General features: G+C 49.2%; 1 protein-coding gene across 3 annotated transcripts in view; it reads left to right on the top strand.

Moving 5' to 3' along the window:
- Positions 1-19,757, top strand: part of ZNF532 (zinc finger protein 532) — a 101,104-nt gene that overhangs the window by 34,105 nt on the left and 47,242 nt on the right. For all 3 annotated transcript variants that reach the window (XM_075327942.1, XM_075327947.1, XM_075327935.1), the window contains exons 4-6: positions 7,604-9,921; positions 16,206-16,387; positions 16,493-16,669. In XM_075327942.1, coding sequence (XP_075184057.1) covers positions 7,630-9,921; positions 16,206-16,387; positions 16,493-16,669 — 2,651 coding nt within the window. In that variant the 5' untranslated portion in view covers positions 7,604-7,629. The remainder of the gene's footprint in view (positions 1-7,603; positions 9,922-16,205; positions 16,388-16,492; positions 16,670-19,757) is intronic.

Below are 19,757 nucleotides of genomic sequence, written 5' to 3'. Positions count from 1 at the left end.
GCAGCCAGCAAGATGTGGCTTCTTCATTAACACTGTGGTCCGCGGGAATCTGTCCTGGAGAAAAGGTCATTAGTTGCCCACCCCAGCACTACAGCTTCAAACATGAGACTTTTCTTTAAAATGAAGGCTATCTCATATGTAAATGTGACTTGCAACTCCTTAGCATATGATTAGTTAGGTAGATTCTTGTCATGTCACTGCATAGTTTCAAGCATGTCTCCACCGAAATCTGATCCTAGGTCTCTTCTACATGTTCCCAAAGTTGGTGCATATGCGACGCCCTGGCCTATCAGGTAGTCACAGGGTATTGTGCAATCTGCCCTTCAGCACAGTATCCACCCTCCTTGGATACGGGTCCTGGTCCTTTGGTGTTGCCAACAGCTGAGCCAATCAAAACCTTAGGAACACTTCGCACTGTACCCACCAGACACACCATTGGGGGGGTCTGACGGGAATAGGGCCGCCCACATGGGGGGTTGGTAGAGGAGAGTGAGAAAGTGAGAGGAGAAGTGAAGTGGTAGTGGAAGGAGAAGGAAGTGACTCTCGTGAGGAGAGGTCACAGGTGGAGCAGGGCTCCTGAGTACTAGGTGGCAGACGTTGGCCTGGGCCTGGTAGGAGCTGGAACCCCGGTCGCAGGGGATAGTGTCAGGGGGCACGGACTGCCAAGGAGGGCGGCTCGCAGCCTTGAGCTATCACCGGGTAGGGGCCAGGGCACGACTGGGTACGTCGACCCTATGCCGGGAAGTAGCTTCATGCGTCCCAACGGGGGTGAAGACTTCAAGTGTCATCCCCAACCCACTCCAAAATCGGGGTAGTAGCGCACCGATGGGATAGGACTTTCCTAATACAGTCCAAAGAAATCCTACGTGTGAACCCTGAGAGCAAGCTCACTCCGTTAACCATACGGGTGAGCGGGACCCAAAAAGTTTCAGACTTGAGGGTCCAAAGAAGAAAACACAGGTGCCACGGAAAGGGTCACAGACTAACTGCAATACCAAGGACACGGACCCAAGTGTGCTCCCTCTCAGCTGCAGTGGTGCTCAGAAATCTGTTTTACAAGCTGTCGGTGTGGTTATTTCTGGACTGAGTGAGTACACTGAAAAACCCTTCTCCTACCCCCAATGGCACCCCTACATCAGCATCACCGGGCTCCCGGGGGAAAAACCCCCTACCCACGGAGGGGTTACAACACCTTGCTGCCATACCACTGCCACCGGGCATCCCCAACAGCAGCGGTGATACCCTAACTTACCACGCACCGTGGGTGGCGTCACAAACTTTCCTAATCCCGTGTATATGCTCCCCCACTCATTTTTAATTTGAGCGTCTGCATGGACCCCTCAGGTCTAGAGACCCTTCGAGCCACCGCGGCTCCGGATCCGAGCAGCTCGGCTGCTGCTACGGGGGCGGTACACATACTGGTCGCATCACTTGGGGATGTATTCAGCTTTTCTTCAACTCTACCCACAAGTGTTGGATTGGGTTGCGGTCTGGGGACCTGGGGAACCTCTACTTTGTCCTTGAACCATTTTTTTGCCAATCCCGACGTATGCTTCGGGTCGTTGTCCTGCTGGAACACTGTCATCCTTTTCATACCCATAGTACTCGAGTGTATAAAGTAAGTCGTCTTGCAGGATACTCACATATAGCTCAGCATTGAAACCACCATCAATCTTTTTCTAGTGTCCAACACCTTTAGCTATGAAACACCCCCATATCATCAGGCTTCCTCCACCACACTTGACAGTTCCTTCAATTTCTCGATTCGTTAGCCCTTTTTGCCTTGTTTCTTCCAGACTCATTTGCTCCCATCAGAGCCGTCTATTGACTTTCGTCTCATGGCTCCAAATCACCCATTTCCAATGTTAGACTTTTTGAACTTCTTCAAGCTAGAGCTGAAACTTCATATGATTATATTGAAGTCGAGGCTTCTTCACCTTTTTTCGGGCCCCCATTCCAGACTTGTGTAATGTGCGTTGCATGGACGTCTGTGATCTCACTATTACGAAGCACACGAGCCGCCTCCACTGCTGGGTTTGTCTCCCCAAAACTGATAGACCTTGTGATGAGCCGACTTGTTGATGCCAATACTTTGCCTGGACGTCACCTCTTGGCTTTTGGATGGCTGAACTGACTTCATTCCATATTCTTGCCTCACATGATGCAGTTTGGCAATTTTCTTGGCCGAGAGACCGCTATGGATGAGCTGGATGCTGCTGTTCTCTTTTCTTTGGAAATCTTCTTCATGGCTGCTCCTCGATTCTAACCACTGACCTTTCACTTGGGAATCAACCTAATAACACAATGAGCTATTAGGGAATGTGAGAACAGGTTGTAATTTCTAGTATGCAGGAAGAAAAAGATTTTTCCACCACCAAGAGCAAAACAGTAACAATGCAGCGACATGACAATAATCTGCATCGTATGCTAAATAGCTGCAAGTCAAATTTATGTATGAGATAGCCAAGATGATTGTCTATAGAATGAAGGTCGTCTCACGCTCAAAGCTGTAGTGGATGGTGAGATATCGAGCCTGGAAGTCAAAAGTTCTAAACTTTGTTACCCTTTTGCTTGTCAGTGTATATACCTTAGGCCAGGGGTTTACTTCATGAGACGACCCACAGTAGCTAAAAATATTTTTAGATTTGACATTTAGGAGTTAGGGAGGCTGGGTGACGATCTCTGTTGGGGCCGTAACGACAGCCACATTCACCGTCAATCATCTGCCTTCCTATTTAAAGGGAATGTACGACCAGAAAAAAAAATAACTGTTATCTGACAGATCATAGACCAGAAAAAAGAGTGGGATACTTGTTGTTATATTTATAGCTGCCTGAGGGGGAAGGAGACTTACTTTGGGAAATGACCAAGGGCTATTTTAACGGTGTAAGCAGACTGGGGAACTTATTGGAGATGGAAAAGGACACTGACTTGCATACATACTGGCATTGGAACTTGTAGGGGACTATATTAACAGCTGCCAGACTGGAAAGGAGACTGATTGGGGACTACATTCACAACCTCCAGAGGGGAAGGGGGGGGGTGGGGGGAGGACACAAACTAGGGAACTTTTTTTTGTTTTTTTATAACATTCATCGCTTCCAGAGGGGGGAAAAAAGACTAACTGGTGAACTTATTGGGATCTACATTCACAACTTACAGAGGGAGAAGGAGACAAATTACGGAACATGTTTTGGATAATATTCATAGCTTCCAAAGGGGAAATAGACTGAGGAACTTTATTATGATCTCCAATCAATTCTTCCAGAGGCTGAAGGAGTCTAACTGGGCAATTTATTGGAGACTACATTTACAACTTACAGAGGGGAAAAGAGACTAATGAATGAATTAGAAACTACATTAACAAGTTACCAAGGGGAAAAGATACTAATTGGGAAACGTATTGGTGACTACATACACAACTTCCAGAGGGGGAAGGAGACAAACTAGGGAACTTATTTTGGATAATATTCATAGCTTCCAAAGGGGGAAATAGATAAATAAAGTAAATCTTTATTTTTTATATAGCGCTAACATTCCGCAGCGCTTTACATACATCAGGAACACTGTCCCCGTTGGGGCTCACAATCCAAATTCCCTATCTGTATGTCTTTGGAGTGTGGGAGGAAACCGGAGAACCCGGAGGAAACCCACGCAAACACGGCGAGAACATACAAACTCCTTGCAGATGTTGTCCTTGGTGGGATTCGAACCCAGGACCCCAGCGCTGCAAGACTGCAGTGCTAACCACTGAGCCACCATGCCATGTCATAGACTAACTGAGGAACTTTATTGTACTCTCCAATCACTTCTTGAACAGGGGGAAGGAGACTAACTGGAGATGTTATTGGAGACTACATTCACAACTTACAGAAGGCAAAGGAGACTAACTGGGCAATATATTAGAGACTACATTAACAGGTTCCAGAGGGGAAAGGAGACTAAGTGGGGAACATATTGGTGACTACATTCACAACTTCCAGAGGGGGAAGGAGACAAACTAAATAACTTATTTTGGATAACATTCCTAGCGTCCGGTTGGGGAAATAGATTAATTGAAGAACTTAATGGGATCTACATTCACATCTTCCAGAGGGGGAAGGAGGCTAACTTGAGAATTTATTAGAAACTACAATTAACAGGTTTCACAGGGGAAAGGAGACTAACTGGGGAACCTATTAAGGACCAGATTCACAGGTTCCCTAGTGCAAAGGAGTCAGACTTGTGGCCATTTGAAACATGTGGAGGCGGAAGTCATATAGAGTGCTTGCAAAAGGTTTTGGGAGTTGTAGTCAGAAAACAAAGAAATGAGTCAAGTTACACAGTTCAGAGGCTTGTCCTCGATAGTAAAGAGTGATGCTCACAATGGATACACAGAAGGAAAAGGGTAAAATATAGTATATTTTTGAGTGGAAACAGTGCAGATTAGTTTAAAGGTGTGGTTATTAGTCTTTTTGGGGTTTTTTTTTTGTTGTTTTTTTTAGAATTTTTAGCTTTTGGATAACCTTTTTGTAGTTCAAGCAGTGCAGGAAACAGCATAGTAAACACAAAAATTAAAAAATAAAAAAAATCGCTTAATCGTTCCAAGGTCTTCACTTTTTCTGCAAACTGTACAAGACGTGACTTGTAAAAAGCCCAAGGGTATAGAAATGTGTAATGTCTTTGGTATTCAGGAGGAGTGCAGCGGACCCTGGCAGACGGTCTGGCCTCCTTCCTGTGGGGAGGGGGATCGCGCTCTACCTATTCACTGACACATTCCCTTCTCTTATAAGTAACTTGGCCACAAATACCCCCACAGGTTGTCATCCAGCTCTTCCGGTAAGGGGTACAAGAATTAGTTTTGATGGTAATTGAAATCCGCTCCCCGTGCACTGACTTCATAGGCTTGTCCTGAGCTTGATAGTAAATCGATCACCGGAGCTGCAGTGTAAAGCATGGTGGAGGAACCTTATAAATGTCCCTACTTTCAGATTTATGCAAATCTCATTGACGTGATTAATAAATCTGATGTCGTTTTTCGGACTTATTATATTGATCGCCTATCCTTAGGATAGGTCATTGATCTCAGGTTGGTGGCGGTCCTATACCCGGCGCAGCCGAGTTTGCAACTTTTGGAGCTGAAAAAACACAGCTCAGTACACTAACTAGTGGCTGTTCTCAGGTACTGCAGCTTAGTGAGTAAGGGCAGAGCTATGGTAACCTGAAGCGGACACTTCACAGTGTACAGGGCTGCCCTCTTGTAGCTTCATTGACTGATAGCATTTGACCAGAGCTGCAACGTGTCCAGATTAGCTCTCATTTTCGGCTTAATCGGCAAGTGACCCCTCAGTATGCTCACAGGGCGAGCACGAGGTTAGTGGGTCCGAAGGTACTGATCACTGGCCTGGAAGATTGCCTGCCGAGTCTTCACTAAAGCCATCATACCGTAGGTGGCAATTGGCACACACGCAGGTAGGCAGCCGACAGTGGGCGGCTCCAGTGGATCAACGGTACCTCGGCAGCTGGCACCACGGATACAATACAGTCTTTGGTTGTAGAAACGGCAGCAGCAGCCAGTGTCATGGATTCGGGCGGGATATATGGATGGATGCGTCAGCAGTGGTCAATATGGATACTCAGCAGCAGCTATCGTGGTGGGCAGCCATGGGTACTTGCAGTAGCAACAGCAGATATCATAGGAAGCGGCCAGCTTGGATAGTTGCAGCAGCGAACTCTTTAATGCACTGAAACACAGATGCGAATTAGTAACAGCATACAGGAAACTGACATACAGCAGCACTGAGAACCTGAGAACTACCAACGTATAGTATACTCATTGCCCAAGCACCTCCCTTAAGGGGAAGGTGCCTGAAATACCTGAGGCTTCTCAGCCGAACTGAGAGGTAATTCTGGGTCAGGGCATACTGGCCCTTTAAGAAAACGGTCCTATCCGCGTGTGCACCCTAACCTAAGAGCGTTCTCAGGAGACCTGTGCAGGTCCAGGAAGACAATAGCATGGACCAGGGATGGGGGAGCCACCGCTGGGCGGCTGAGAAGGTGTGAGAGCAGGCACCCCCACCAGGGAGGGGGGCAGGACAGCGCGTGGATGCCAGTATAGGCCTTACACCCCAGTAGCCAATAACTTAAAACCCTTTAAGCAAGGAGAGAGTTAGGAGACTGGTGGCTGAAACCAGTGTAGCACCCACGGGGCAGGGGTTGAAACACTCGTCGCCGGGCTGGTGATGTCGGGTCTGGGATGTCACGGGTGGCACTGCCCAGCTTCGTTGCCCCGAGGTTTACAATAAAAGGGAATGGAGATGGGATGAGGATGGGTGATGGGAGTAGGTTAGTCTCATGACGCCACCTGTGGTATGCGGCCAGGGATTAGCCGCCGCCGCGGGTGATGTCCTCCGGGCCTGATGGTGTTGCAGCAAAGATGGTCCAGCTCCCCACAGGTGAAGCGAGCCCTGGGGAGGATGATGAGGGACTGAATGGCCATAGGCGCCAAAGTGCGGGGTGACGGCGTCAGCAATAAGTCAGCTGCTGCGGGTCCAGGTATTTTTACTCACAGTTCCAATGCAGCCTCACGGTACCGGTCTCTGCCGTGATGGGCCCCAGCCGATCCTGGATCCTTTGCAGGTCAGTAACAGTCTGGTAGTCTGTGGGCCCTTCCTGTTTGCCCTTTTTAAAGATGAATCCCCGTGGCCTAAAACTACTTGGGGATCCCGGTCCTTGTAGTTTTTAGCCTCCATCCCTTGTGCAGGTGACATGGGTCCGCAGTGGGGTTGAACTTTTTAAACACAACCATGGGCTCTATGTGCCACTGTGCTATGGGAACTAGTGGTGGTCAATCCCCCTGTCCTGCAGATTCTGGTGATCCAACGTGTGAAGTCTGTTCCACCGTAGGGTTCTGCACCCTGCTCTGCGCCGGTCCCTAGGGAGCAATGAAGCTCTCCCCTTGGCGACCGAATTGTCTCCTCCGTCCGACGGGAGCTACAGAGAAACCTGTCTGCTCCTTTCCTCTCCTGCTGGAGAACCCTAACTCTTGTGTTGCTCCTAACTCCCTCTGATGGCCGCTCCTCCCCTGGTTTCCTGTCACTAGTGGGTGGCTGCCCCCCCATGTTTGGTGATTACCTTAAGACCCGACCCTAGCCCGGTCCCCAATGGGGAGGGCAACCTGACTGTGTGTATGAGTTTGTGTTAGTGAAACCAGTACCAACCTCCTCTGGATCCAGGATAAGTACCGCACCTTAAGTGAGGTAAAGTACCCTGTGGCGACTGAAGCCTCAGGGGTGCCACACCAGCAGCACCACCAAACAGCAGGGAAGGTAGAAAAGTAGTTTTTTTTATTTTTTTTTTTTAAATTTAAGACCATCATGGACACATTCTTAAAATAATAAAAAGTATTGGACAGTCCCAATAAGAGACAAGTAAAATCTACTCAAAACAAATCCCAATTTACATGTTTTTTTTTTAAAGAATGGTTTGGATAAAATTTTGGCAACTCTTTTATTCCAGTAAAGTGATGCATGGACCTAAAATAATATTTTCCCCCTAAGATCCTGAGATATCAGTTGCTAACCTGTTTTAATTAATCCTTCTCATCTTTTTTTTTGTTTGGCAGGATTGAATGAATACAAACGTGTGATCATGGGAGATATGAAGACCCCGGACTTTGACGACCTTCTTGCAGCCTTTGACATTCCTGACATGGTAGATCCGAAAGCAGCTATTGAGTCTGGACACGATGAGCACGATAATCACATTAAGCAAAGCTCCCAAGGAGATGACGACGCTCACGTCCCATCCTCTTCGGACGTTGGTGTAAGTGTTATAGTAAAAAATGTAAGGACCATCGAATCTTCGGAAGCTGCCGAGAAGGACACTCATCACTCCGTAGGCAACGGCTTGCACAATGGCTTTCTTACCATTTCAAATCTTGAACGTTTTAACAAGGAAAGCCTCAAATCTCTCAAAGAAAAAGCAATGGTCTCTGGAAATGTTCAAAAAGACTCTGTTTTCAACCAGTTTAGCCCCATTTCCAGCGCTGAAGAATTTGACGATGATGAAAAAATTGAGGTTGATGATCTGCCCGATCGCGTTGATTTAACCACAGATTTCGGCTCCAACGTTTTACCTGCTTTAGCATACGAAAGGGACAAAATGCAGACCGTGGAGCACTTGATAAAATTAGGAAATGCCGTTTCCAGTAATGGCACCAAAAGCAAAGAATCGCCCAATCTAAATGTCTACGATGTAAAAGTAAGAAAGGATGAAAAACGCAAAGATGGCGCTCAGAGGGCACTTGATGGAAAAGTGCAATCGGAGAAAGGGGAAGTCAATGGAGAAAGCCTATCACAGTTGAAATTAAAGTCTTCTGCAAAACTTTCTTCGTGCATTGCCGCCATTGCTGCCCTCAGCGCTAAGAAAACGACCTTTGAACCAAATGATATGCAGTCCAATATGGAAGAGTCGACTCAGGTGCCAAAAGAAATTAGCGACAGTCTGTTGGCGAATGTCAAGTGTGCTGATGCTCAATTGACCGTACAAAGCCTCATCGATGGAGTAAAGAAGACCCCTGTGAAACCAAGTGATAGCCCAAGGAGCGTCTCGAGTGAAAATAGCAGTAAAGGTTCACCATCGTCTGGCGGTTCAACCCCGGCTATCCCAAAAGTTCGAATAAAGACCATTAAGACATCATCTGGTGAAATCAAGAGGACTGTAACAAGGGTGTTGCCAGATTTTGATGCAGAAGGGACCAAACAACCTTCTGATCAGTCACCCTCTATGGTGGCTTCACCAGTTTTGTCATCTCCTACATCGGCTGTGGCCATGCTTCCTTCTCCTTCAAGAGCCTCCATACAAACCATTCCAACCACCAACCCATCTGCTTCTACAGAAGGTCCTCCAAAACAGGTCACTATCAAACCTGTGGCCACTGCCTTCCTACCGGTGTCTGCAGTTAAAACGGCGGGCTCGCAAGTAATAAACTTGAAGTTCGGTAACAACACTACAGTGAAAGCAACAGTCATATCTGCTGCATCGGTCCAAAGCGCCAGTAACGCCATCATTAAAGCTGCCAATGCCATCCAACAGCAGACAGTGGTGGTTCCAGCTTCGAGCCTTGCCAATGCTAAACTTGTGCCAAAGACGGTGCATTTTGCCAACCTCAACCTTTTGCCTCAAGGCTCTCAAACGACGACAGAGCTGCGCCAAGTATTGACTAAGCCCCAGCAGCAAATCAAGCAAACTCTTGTACCCACCACAGTGGTGACGCCGACCAAAAAGGTGTCCAGAGTCCAAGTGGTAGCATCTTCACAGAGTTCTGTGGTGGAAGCCTTTAATAAAGTATTGAGCAGTGTTAACCCAGTTCCCGTTTACATTCCCAATCTCAGTCCTCCGAACAACGCAGGAATTAGCTTGCCGGCCCGTGGCTATAAGTGTTTAGAGTGCGGAGATGCATTCGCCCTGGAAAAGAGTCTTCTGCAACATTATGACCGTCGCAGCGTACGCATCGAAGTCACCTGCAACCATTGCACGAAAAATTTAGTTTTTTATAATAAATGTAGTCTTCTGTCACACGCACGTGGGCATAAAGAAAAAGGGGTCGTCATGCAATGCTCGCACCTTATCTTAAAGCCGGTCCCAGTTGATCAGATGATATCTTCACCCCAGAATAGTATTTCCACTCCGACGACACCGGCGCCTCGACAAGGCTCCGCTTTGGTGGTGGCACATACTGTAGCAAAGCTGGCACCTGGAGCTTCCAGCCCGGTGATCTCGGCTCCCATCAGTGCCCCAGTCACACCCGCTATGCCTTTAGATGAAGATTCGTCCAAGTTGTGCCGGCACAGTCTGAAGTGCTTGGAATGCAATGAAGCTTTTCAAGACGAAACGTCCCTTGCGACCCATTATCAGCAAGTGACGGACACCAGTGGACAAGTACGTAAACTGTTTACTTATTTGTTGTGAAGATATCGGCCACGTGTTGCTACAATGTTAAAACCATATTGTAAGGTCAAGTTTCCACCATGAGTTTTGGATGCTCTTCCCCCAAAAACGCAGCATCTTGGATGGGATTTATAGAAATCTTCTGCCCACTGTGCTATTTTTTTTTTTATAGTCTGCATCACTACATGTAAAAGTATAGGGTACTAAAGAAATAGTGATGTCCTCATGTCCCCCATGGGAATAAAAATTATAGAAGCAAATATCCCACCAAGCCCTTGGCACAAAATACTACACACCGTACCCAGCACAGGCGGCACGTTACAATCCCTACGTTGCGCTGTCTGTGCCGGCCTCATATCCCCGGTGTCTTGTAGGACGGCTGCTTGAAGTGCCCTGTGGGTTACTAGAATGAATGACAGGGCAGGAAGCTGAATGTGGCAGTTGCCTGAGGATCCGGCGCACCAAGCCAAAAATGCCAGAGGTTGTAGACTCTCCTGGTGTAAAGGTTATTTCAGGCAAAATGCAGGGCATCAGGTGAGGTGTTAGGACAATAAAGCAAACAGAGGCTCAGGAGAGTATGATCTGTGACAGATGCTTATGAGCACACCGCCTCAGGCGCTTGCACTTAAGAGGGCGCCATGTAAGGAAGGCCCCGCGAGAGTTTGGCATGCCTAAGAGGGCCCAGTAGGAGTCTGGCATGCTTAATGGGACACCGCATAACTCTGGCGTGCTTACTAGGGCACCGCGTGAGCCTGGCTCGCTGGAGAGGGCCCCCCCGCGTGAGCGTGGCTCGCTGGAGAGGGCCCCCCGCGTGAGCCTGGGCCGCTGGAGAGGGCCCCCCGCGTGAGCCTGGCGACCTTAATAGGACATAGTGTGCGGCAGACGCTTTTAAGAGGGTGCTACGTGAGTCTAGCATGCTTAAACATGCACCTTGTGTGCGCTTAAGGCATTTTATGCATTTTATGCCCCGATTATCCATAAGAAAATAAAAATCAGTATCTGCCTATGTCTATGTTCAGTAACATGTAGATAAACTGCTCAGTAAATCTCCATGTCCTGTAATAAATGGGAATATGTGAGGTCTGACCCCGGGGTTATGTAGTTATAGCAAACTATAACCTCAAGTAAACTCCAGGCCTAATAAGAATGGACGCTGCACCACCTGCTGGCCACAAGTGGTATTACTGTTCAGTTTGTTCTGTTACTTTGTATTACCCTTCTCTTTACAATATGTAAACTTTCTGGCAACTGAGTCAGGTAGATATGATTAGAACAGGTGGAAATAAAACCTGGGTAACTGCACCCTTCACAGGGGGTGTCACTTACATTGAAAATTAAAATGAATAGGCCCTAGGTAGGGTCAAAAATGAAAAGTGCCTACGCTCCCCTCCCATATCAGCGCCGCTCCTCTGTATCCAGTACTGTCCCCCGCCGGTGTCCTGCCACCCAGCACTGTGTGCCCCGCCGGTGTCCTGCCACCCAGCACTGTGTGCCCCGCCGGTGTCCTGCCACCCAGCACTGTGTGCCCCGCCGGTGTCCTGCCACCCAGCACTGTGTGCCCCGCCGGTGTCCTGCCACCCAGCACTGTGTGCCCCGCCGGTGTCCTGCCACCCAGCACTGTGTGCCCCGCCGGTCTCCTGCCACCCAGCACTGTGTGCCCCGCCGGTCTCCTGCCACCCAGCACTGTGTGCCCCGCTGGTCTCCTGCCACCCAGCACTGTGTGCCCCGCCGGTCTCCTGCCACCTAGCACTGTGTGCCCCGCCGGTCTCCTGCCACCCAGCACTGTGTCCCCCGCCGGTCTCCTGCCATCAGCATCTGTCAGGGGGCAACCCATGGCAGCTGATTGGCTGCAGCCTTCTCATTTCAGAAGACAGCTGTTTCTCACTGGTCAGACAAAATGTAAAGGCTGCAGCCAATCAGCCACCACAGGACGTCCTCTGCAATCAGTTCACCTATCCTGTTTCCATAGTCTCCCATGTTAAAAAAAAAAAAATATATATATTTTTTTTCAAAACTGACAAAAAAAGTTGTGTTTGCAGAACTTTTTTTGCCAACGGATCCGTTCTGTGAATTCAGCATAAGTGTGCTCTGCCCTAAATTTGCAGTTTTGGCTTTAGAACTATTTATAATTCTGCAACACCTACATTCATGCATTTTGTCCAAAAATTAAAATTGTCGTACTTTAGACCCAATTATTTATTTTTTTTTTAATTTGCGCCTAAATTTGTGTTGTTGGGCTGGCCATGACAGGGTCTTGATGTGGTGGTCTTTCATCCACACATTGACTAACCTAGCTGTGTGGCATGGCGCATTGTCCTGCTGGAAAAAACAGTCCTCAGAGTTGGGGAACATTGCCTGAGGCGAAGGAAGCAACTGTTTTTCCAGGATAACCTTGTATGCAGCTTGATTCATACGTCCTTCACAAAGAATAACCTGCCCAATTCCAGCCTTGGTGAAGCATCCCCAGATCATCACCGATCCTCCACCAAATTTTACAGTGGGTGCAAGTGTAGCGCCCTGGAGACACTCAGTGCACTACTAGGAACTGCATCCTCTTGGGGATGCAGGACCTACCCCCGGGACCTGGAGTACTAGTGCCGATACCACCAAAGCACAACCAAAATCCTAGTTCTCCTCTCCACACCGGGCATAGAGGGTTAACCATGTAAGGGGATGGTCGCCATGGAAAGGAACGCGTCCCTGGGATTAGCCAGCCTAGTGGGAGGGATCAGCAGGCAGTGGAGAGTTTAGAGAAGTGTGGCACACAGGAGAGGTGTGCGGACGTGTCTGAGCTGGGTCTGTGTAACTGTGACCTGGGGACACAGGAGGAGAGGTCACCAGGTTGGGTACCGGAGATATCATTGGGACCGGAGCATGCACTGGGCACAGGGCCCTAGATCAGGCGCCAGTCCTACACGGCTTGATAAATAGCTGCCCGGTGAGGACACCTTCACGGACTTCAGCGAACCAAATAATCCGGGGGCATCAGCAGTAAACTAGGATCTGGGTTCGGACACTTACCTCCCCCCAGGGTCCGCACTGCCCGCCGTATGGAGAAGGAGACTGTACCCCAAAAGGGATAGTTGGGGCCCCAAACTCACCACGCTACGGGGACCCAACCAACAGAGTGCTAAGGACAGAGCAACCTGGGTCATTACATTGGCATTGGTCCTCCTGGGACCTGAACCAACAACTCCTGGGTCCAAGTGAGTAGAGACTGTTAAAGTCAACCTGGTGTGGTCTCCGTTATTATCCCTCAACATCTCCCAGGCACCTGCGGAGGGCCTAACACCATTGCTGCAATCACCACCAGCTCTGGGAGCACCCACATTTAGCAGCGGCGGTTCTCCATCCTTAACTGCAACCCGCAGGTGGGGTCACATGACATTAACTCTATTCACCCCTGTAAACACCCCCCTTTTACAAAAGAAGCCCCAGGGCACGGGACCGGGCAATGGCCAACAGAGTGACATTCCCATTTGTTACCGCCCAGGACTGACTACCCCCTTCCCTGGGCGCGACACTGTGGCTTGTCTGCCTCTCCAGGTCTACGTCTAACTATTAGACGACCAAGTGTTGGGCAAAGCTGAAAATTGGGTAAAGAAAATTCAACAAACCTCTTTGCAAAAGACGTATGAATCAGGCCACAATCCTCCAAAGCAGATGCAATGTTGCATTTTTATGAGCTCAAGGGCTGCCTAGGGCCCATATATTGTTCTTGCACAGGACCCTTTTCTGTCTGTGTCCACCAGTGGTCACTGCCTACACCGTATTGATTGACAGCCGGCTCAGCCTTTTTTAGCGGTATCACTAGATGCTGTATTATATATCTTATATTTTAAGTTATAAACGTGACAACAAAGACTAAAAAGATGGCAATACAGTGGAACCTTGGTTAATGAGAACAATCCGTTTTGGGACTGTGCTTGTTAACCAAGTTACTCGTTCAGCAAAGCAAGATTTCCCATTGGAAATCATTGCAATGCAGACAATTCGTTCCACAACTAGTTAAATGTCCCATCCTGGTCCCCTATTGTGCCATTCCATACATACAAACACGTACAAACACACAAGCACACGCTCATATTATGCTCACCTTACCTTCCGTTCCATCGCCGGTCTCCTGGGACTTGCTGTTCGCTAGTATGGGCTGTGTATCGGGTAACCATGACGACGAGGGAGGAACTTCTGCACCTAGAGCGCTGACGTCAAAGGCAGGAGTTGCTTATCTCTGATTGGCCAGCGCGCTGCCTTTGAGTAGCGTCTGACAGCGGAACTTCCTGCCTCGTCGCGCTGCCTGCCGATACACATCCTGGAGCGGCGAACTACAGGACCCAGGAGATTGGCGATGGAACGGAAGGTACACATTATGCTCACCTTACCTTCCGTTCCATCGCCGGCCTCCTGGGTCCTGTAGTTCGCCGCGAGGATTCCTCCCTCGTCGCGATATACCAGCGAACTACAAGAACCATGAGGCCGGTGATGGAACGGAAGGTAAGGTGAGCATAATACTGTATGTGTGTGTGTGTGTGTGTGTGTGGACTGCAAGAGCGGGTCAGAGCGCGGTGGATGTACAGAACCGGAAGTGTGTGCGGTGAGGATTTTGCTCGTACAGCAAAGCTTTCTCGTAAACAGAGTTACAAATTTACAGAAAGCTTTGCTTGTTAAGCGAAATTTTCGTTAATTGGGTTACTCGTCAAGCGAGGTACCACTGTATTCATATATAATTGCGGATAATTTTTTGATTTACACCAGCTTTTTGTACCACATTGTCAAAAACTACTAAGAAACCACCCAGAATACCCATCTTTGAACAAAGGTGCCAAAACCTTGACTCTTTTCAGCCCAAAAATCTCAGAAATTCCGCAACAGTTGCAAATTGATTCACGTCGGCCATATCAGTATTATGAGACTACGGGTGGGACCCCTGAGATCCGCCTCCTTCCCGCCAGAATCTTTTGATTAGCCGGCCTGGCACAACATCATCCATGCACATGTGATGTCATACCAGGCCGACTAATCTAAAGAAGAGCTGCCGATGCCATCAAGTAAAAGTCCGCACTCCCTCTACCCTTACACCAGCCACAGAATACCGCCAAGGCCGATGGACCAGGTCCTGCAAATCGATTTGCACCAACTCTTATTGGCAACTATATAGGCGAAGAATAAAAAAAACCCTTAAAGGGAACCTGTCAGCAGAAATTTCGCCCAAAAGCTAAAAGATTCCCCCTCTGCAGCTCCTGGGCTGCATTCTAGAAAGGTCCCTGTTATTATTGTGCCCCCTGTGAGACCAAAATAAAGACTTTATAAAGTGGTACCTTTTTGTATGCAGATAATGTAAATGTGACACGGGGGCGGGCTTTCTGCCGTCCGTTATTCTGCCTCCTGGTCCTGTATGCTGCCCCCATCGCTCCTTTCCATAGCTGATGCACCGCCCACTGCTCCAGCCATCCCCGCGCATGCCCAGTGCCAGTCTCACGGGACTGAGCAGTGTGACCGCTGGTGACGTGTGCGCATGCAAGTGATTATGGGCGGGGCTGTGATTGTTATCAGCAAGTACCCGCCCATAATCTCGTGAGCGCGCAAACCTCTCCAGCGGTCACACTGTGCTCAGGGTAGTGCTAGACTGTATGGGCTGCTTCCAGGGATGACGTCCCTTTTGTCACGTGATGGGGGCGTGTTCAAAATACTATCACGTGACAAAAGGGACGTCATCCCTGGAAGCAGCCCATACAGTCTAGCACTACCCGGAGCACAGTGTGACCGCTGGTGAGGTTTGCGCGCTCACGAGATTATGGGCGGGTACTTGCTGATAACAATCACAGCCCCGCCCATAATCACTTGCCTGCGCACTCGTCACCAGCGGTCACACTGCTCAGTCCCGTGAGAGTGGCACTGGGCATGCGCGGGGATGGCTGGAGCAGTGGGCGGTGCATCAGCTATGGAGAGGAGCGATGGGGGCGGCATACAGGACCAGGAGGCAGAATAACGGACGGCAGAGAGCCCGCCCCCGTGTCACATTTACACTATCTGAATACAAAAAGGTACCACTTTATAAAGTCTTTATTTTGGTCTCACAGGGGGCACAATAATAACAGGGACCTTTCTAGAATGCAGCCCAGGAGCTGCAGAGGGGGAAGCTTTTAGCTTTTGGGCGAAATTTCTGCTGACAGGTTCCCTTTAAGACTTTATAATATGTGAGTAAGGGAAATAATAAGTAATTCAATCTTAAAAGTGGATATTTAAGTGTTAGCTCTTAGGGTTTTATTTTGCAGAAGACCTGTAGTGTCTGTATGATGCTGCTCCCGAACCAGTGCAGCTTTGCCTGCCACCAGCGCATCCATCAGCACAAATCCCCCTTCACCTGCCCTGAGTGCGGCGCCATCTGCAGGTCGGCACATTATCAGACCCACATCACCAAGAACTGCCTCCACTACACCCGCAGGATCGGCTTCCGGTAAGTTCACCTCTCTTGCTAGAAGACCTATCAGAAGAACAACGCTCCATTGTAACTAATAATAATATTTTTACCTTTTTTCTGGGTTTTTGGTTTGTTTTTTAGGTGTATCCATTGCAATGTGGTGTATTCTGAGATCGCTGCCCTCAAGTGTCACATTCAGGGCTCCCATTGTGAAGTCTTCTACAAGTGTCCTATCTGCCCCATGGCATTTAAATCGGCTCCCAGCACCCACTCCCATGCATACACCCAGCACCCAGGGGTGAAGATAGGAGAACCCAAGTACGTATTCTTCTTCCTTTTTTTTTTATTTTTTTTAACTGTTTATTTCTTAAAGAAATGTTTTCATATAAACATCAACACGAAATTACATATCAAATCACTTCAACAAGGGTAGACAAGATATCAGAAAGGGGAGAACATAGGGAAAGATGGGGTTAGAGGTAGCGGGAGGGTCAGACGGACACTTGCCATATGTGAAATGTTCAAACAGGGCATTAAAGTATGAAAACCCTTTATTCTAATTTCCAGTTGTCAACTGTCCACATAAAGATCCCAAGGTGATCAAATACGCTGAAACTTATCCAGTTGGTTGTTGGTGTGTAGCGCCCCTGAAGCCATCAGGGAGCTACAAGGTACTTCATCCCCACCGGGATGCAGGGCCTACTCCATAGGGACCCCGAAGACCAGTGCCAGTAACACACAAACACTCCACATAATCCCAGTTTTCCCCAACAATCCCCTATAGAATGGTACAGGGCTAGGGTCGGACCAAAGGATGGCCGCCTAGAGGTGGAGCCACTCCAGTCCACTAGTTGTCCAGGTGGGAGGGGCAGACTGTGGACAGTCAGGAAGACAGGAGTCAGTCTAGCAGAGACAGAGGAAGTGAACAGTCAGACAGTGTGAGGAGACGGTGAACGAGAGCAGACGCACTGACTAAGAGTGAGCAGTAACCTGGTGCCCAGTCGGTTAGTTGCCGGTGGAGTACTCCGGGAACTACACACCAACGGGGTACAGGACCCTAGGTCAGGCAGAAGCTCCAGGCAGGCCTGATAACCCCTGGACAATGAGGTGACCATTCAAGGACCTCACTGACCTTGAAGTTCGGAACTCAGTAGCAAAGGGAGAACTGGGGACAGGACCAGAGACTCCAACCCCACAGGGTTCACACTACCGTTATACGGACTGCAGTGGAAAACCACCAGAATGGGCCTCCCAGCTGCTGTACGCCACGGGGTCCCACCAACCAGAGACAGGTGCAGGGGAAGAAGGCACCAGATTACTACACTAGCACTGGGACAAAAGGGGACCTGGAGGTTAATCCAGCCGGTCTCGGGTGACCAGTTACCACCAGAAAGTGAGTAAAGAACCAGTTGCACTAAACCCCTTGTGTGGCCTATCTTCTTCTGACACCCGTCACATCACCTATCCTCTGGGGCCCGGCCCTGCTTACGGAGGGCCTAACATCCAGGCTCCCACTAACACCAGCCCCAGTAGTGGACATTGTGCAGCGCGGCTCCATCTACATCACCGCAAGTGGCGTCACGTGTGAACACTATTCTAATCCCCTGTAAATATTCACCTTTTTCAAAAAATCACCCAGGGCACGGTGTTACACCTCGTGGCTCTCCGGAATGGGGCAGTCTCCCATTCCTTGCCTGCCACGAGCGCTCCTGCTCAGCAGCGCCAAAGGTCTGCCAGACTGTGCAGTGTGCAGGAGATACCTCCTCAGAGAGGCAGCAGAAGGGTGACACCTAGTGGTTCTCCCTCCTGTTGTTAGGAGTGAAGCGGTCTCCCATTCCTTGCCTGCCACGGCTCCTCCTGCTCAGCGGCCCCGAAGGTCTGCGAGGTTGCGCAATGTGCAGAGGTTTGCTGCTCAGGCAAGCAGTGAGATTCCCGTTATCTCTGCACATTGTGAGACCAAGGATCCCGCCTCTATTTCCCAGAGGCAGGAGGGTGAGCATGTGCAAGGCGTGGCGGGTCCTGATTCGCCCACTGACGTCACACTGCTTGATGACAAGGCTGCTGACGTGGTGAATCCTGACTGGCCAGGCTGGGACGTCGTGGACCCTGATTGGGTCAAGTCCGTCATCTCCACCTCGCGCCCGCCCTTGGGTGGAGCTACACCTCCTTAAAAGCTCCCCCTGCCATCATGGCGGCGTGCGACCGTCCTTCTATGTTTGGATGTCTGGCAGCGTGCTGCCACGCCACTGTACAGACGTCATTGTCTTTTGTGGGCTTTGCCCTTGCTGCTCAGGCAGCACCTGGTTTGCAGGTCTTGTCCCTGCCTTGCTGCTCCGGCAGTAGCTCCTTCAACAGGCCATGTTCCTGTCCCAGGTGAGCTCCTCGAGTCTCCACCGGACTCACCTGGTTCTTGAAAGCACACGTGCGTGGGCACCTCTGTGCTACCCTCGTGCCATATTCCTGTGACTTCCGCTGGCTCACGTGCGTAGGCACCTCTGTGCGTTCCCGTGCAACAGGTACACCGACCAAGATGCCCCGAGCCATACAACCCTCACGGGTTAGGGCGGACCGGTGTACATAGATCGTCTGTGACATTCCAGACGATCACTAGTAGCAACCCGCTCACTCTTTCCTGCCCATAGCAGCGGTCCCTTACACCACACAGTGGACCTTGACCGGCGGAAGCTGTCCATTTCCCATCTTGGCACGCTTCCCCGGGTCCCCCTCGTAACAGCACGGGACGGGCAACGGCCACCAAAGTGACATTCCCCTAGTTATACCGTGCCCGGGACAGAGTACCCCAAAACTCTGGGCGACACAGATGCAAGCTGTAATGTACGTCATGCGCCTTGTTTCCCGGATCCTCCGTTCCAGTTCTTAGAGAGTAGGGGAGAGACTTTTCTTCCACAATGAGGCTGTTAGGAATTTCGCTGAAGTCCATATATTAACCCCTTCACGATCGTCCGATTTTGCGCTTTCTGTTTTGTTTTTTTTCGCCATTCTTCTTCCGAGGGACTTAACTTTTTTTTATTTTTCAGTCAATATGGTCATGTGAGGGCTCGTTTTTTTTTTTTTGCAAAACGAGCTGTACGTTTAAATGAAACCATAAGTTTTACCATATAGTGTACTGGAAAACGACGGAAAAATTGCAAAAAAAAGTGCAATTGCACGATAGTTTTTGAGATTTTATTCACTGTGTTCCCTATGTGTTAAAACTGATGTGTGGGTGTGATACCTCAGGTCAATACGAGTTTGTAGACACCAAACATGCCTAAGTTTACTTTTATCTAAGGGGTTAAAAAAATCAGAGTTTGTCCGAAAAAAAGTGGCATACGTTTTGCACCATTTTCCGCGACCTGTACCGTTCTAATTTTTCAGGATCTATGACTCAGTGGTGGCTTATATT

This window comes from Anomaloglossus baeobatrachus, chromosome 1, assembly GCF_048569485.1.
Source record: "Anomaloglossus baeobatrachus isolate aAnoBae1 chromosome 1, aAnoBae1.hap1, whole genome shotgun sequence".
Lineage (NCBI taxonomy): Eukaryota > Metazoa > Chordata > Amphibia > Anura > Aromobatidae > Anomaloglossus > Anomaloglossus baeobatrachus.
This window is presented reverse-complemented; position numbering and strand designations above follow the sequence as displayed.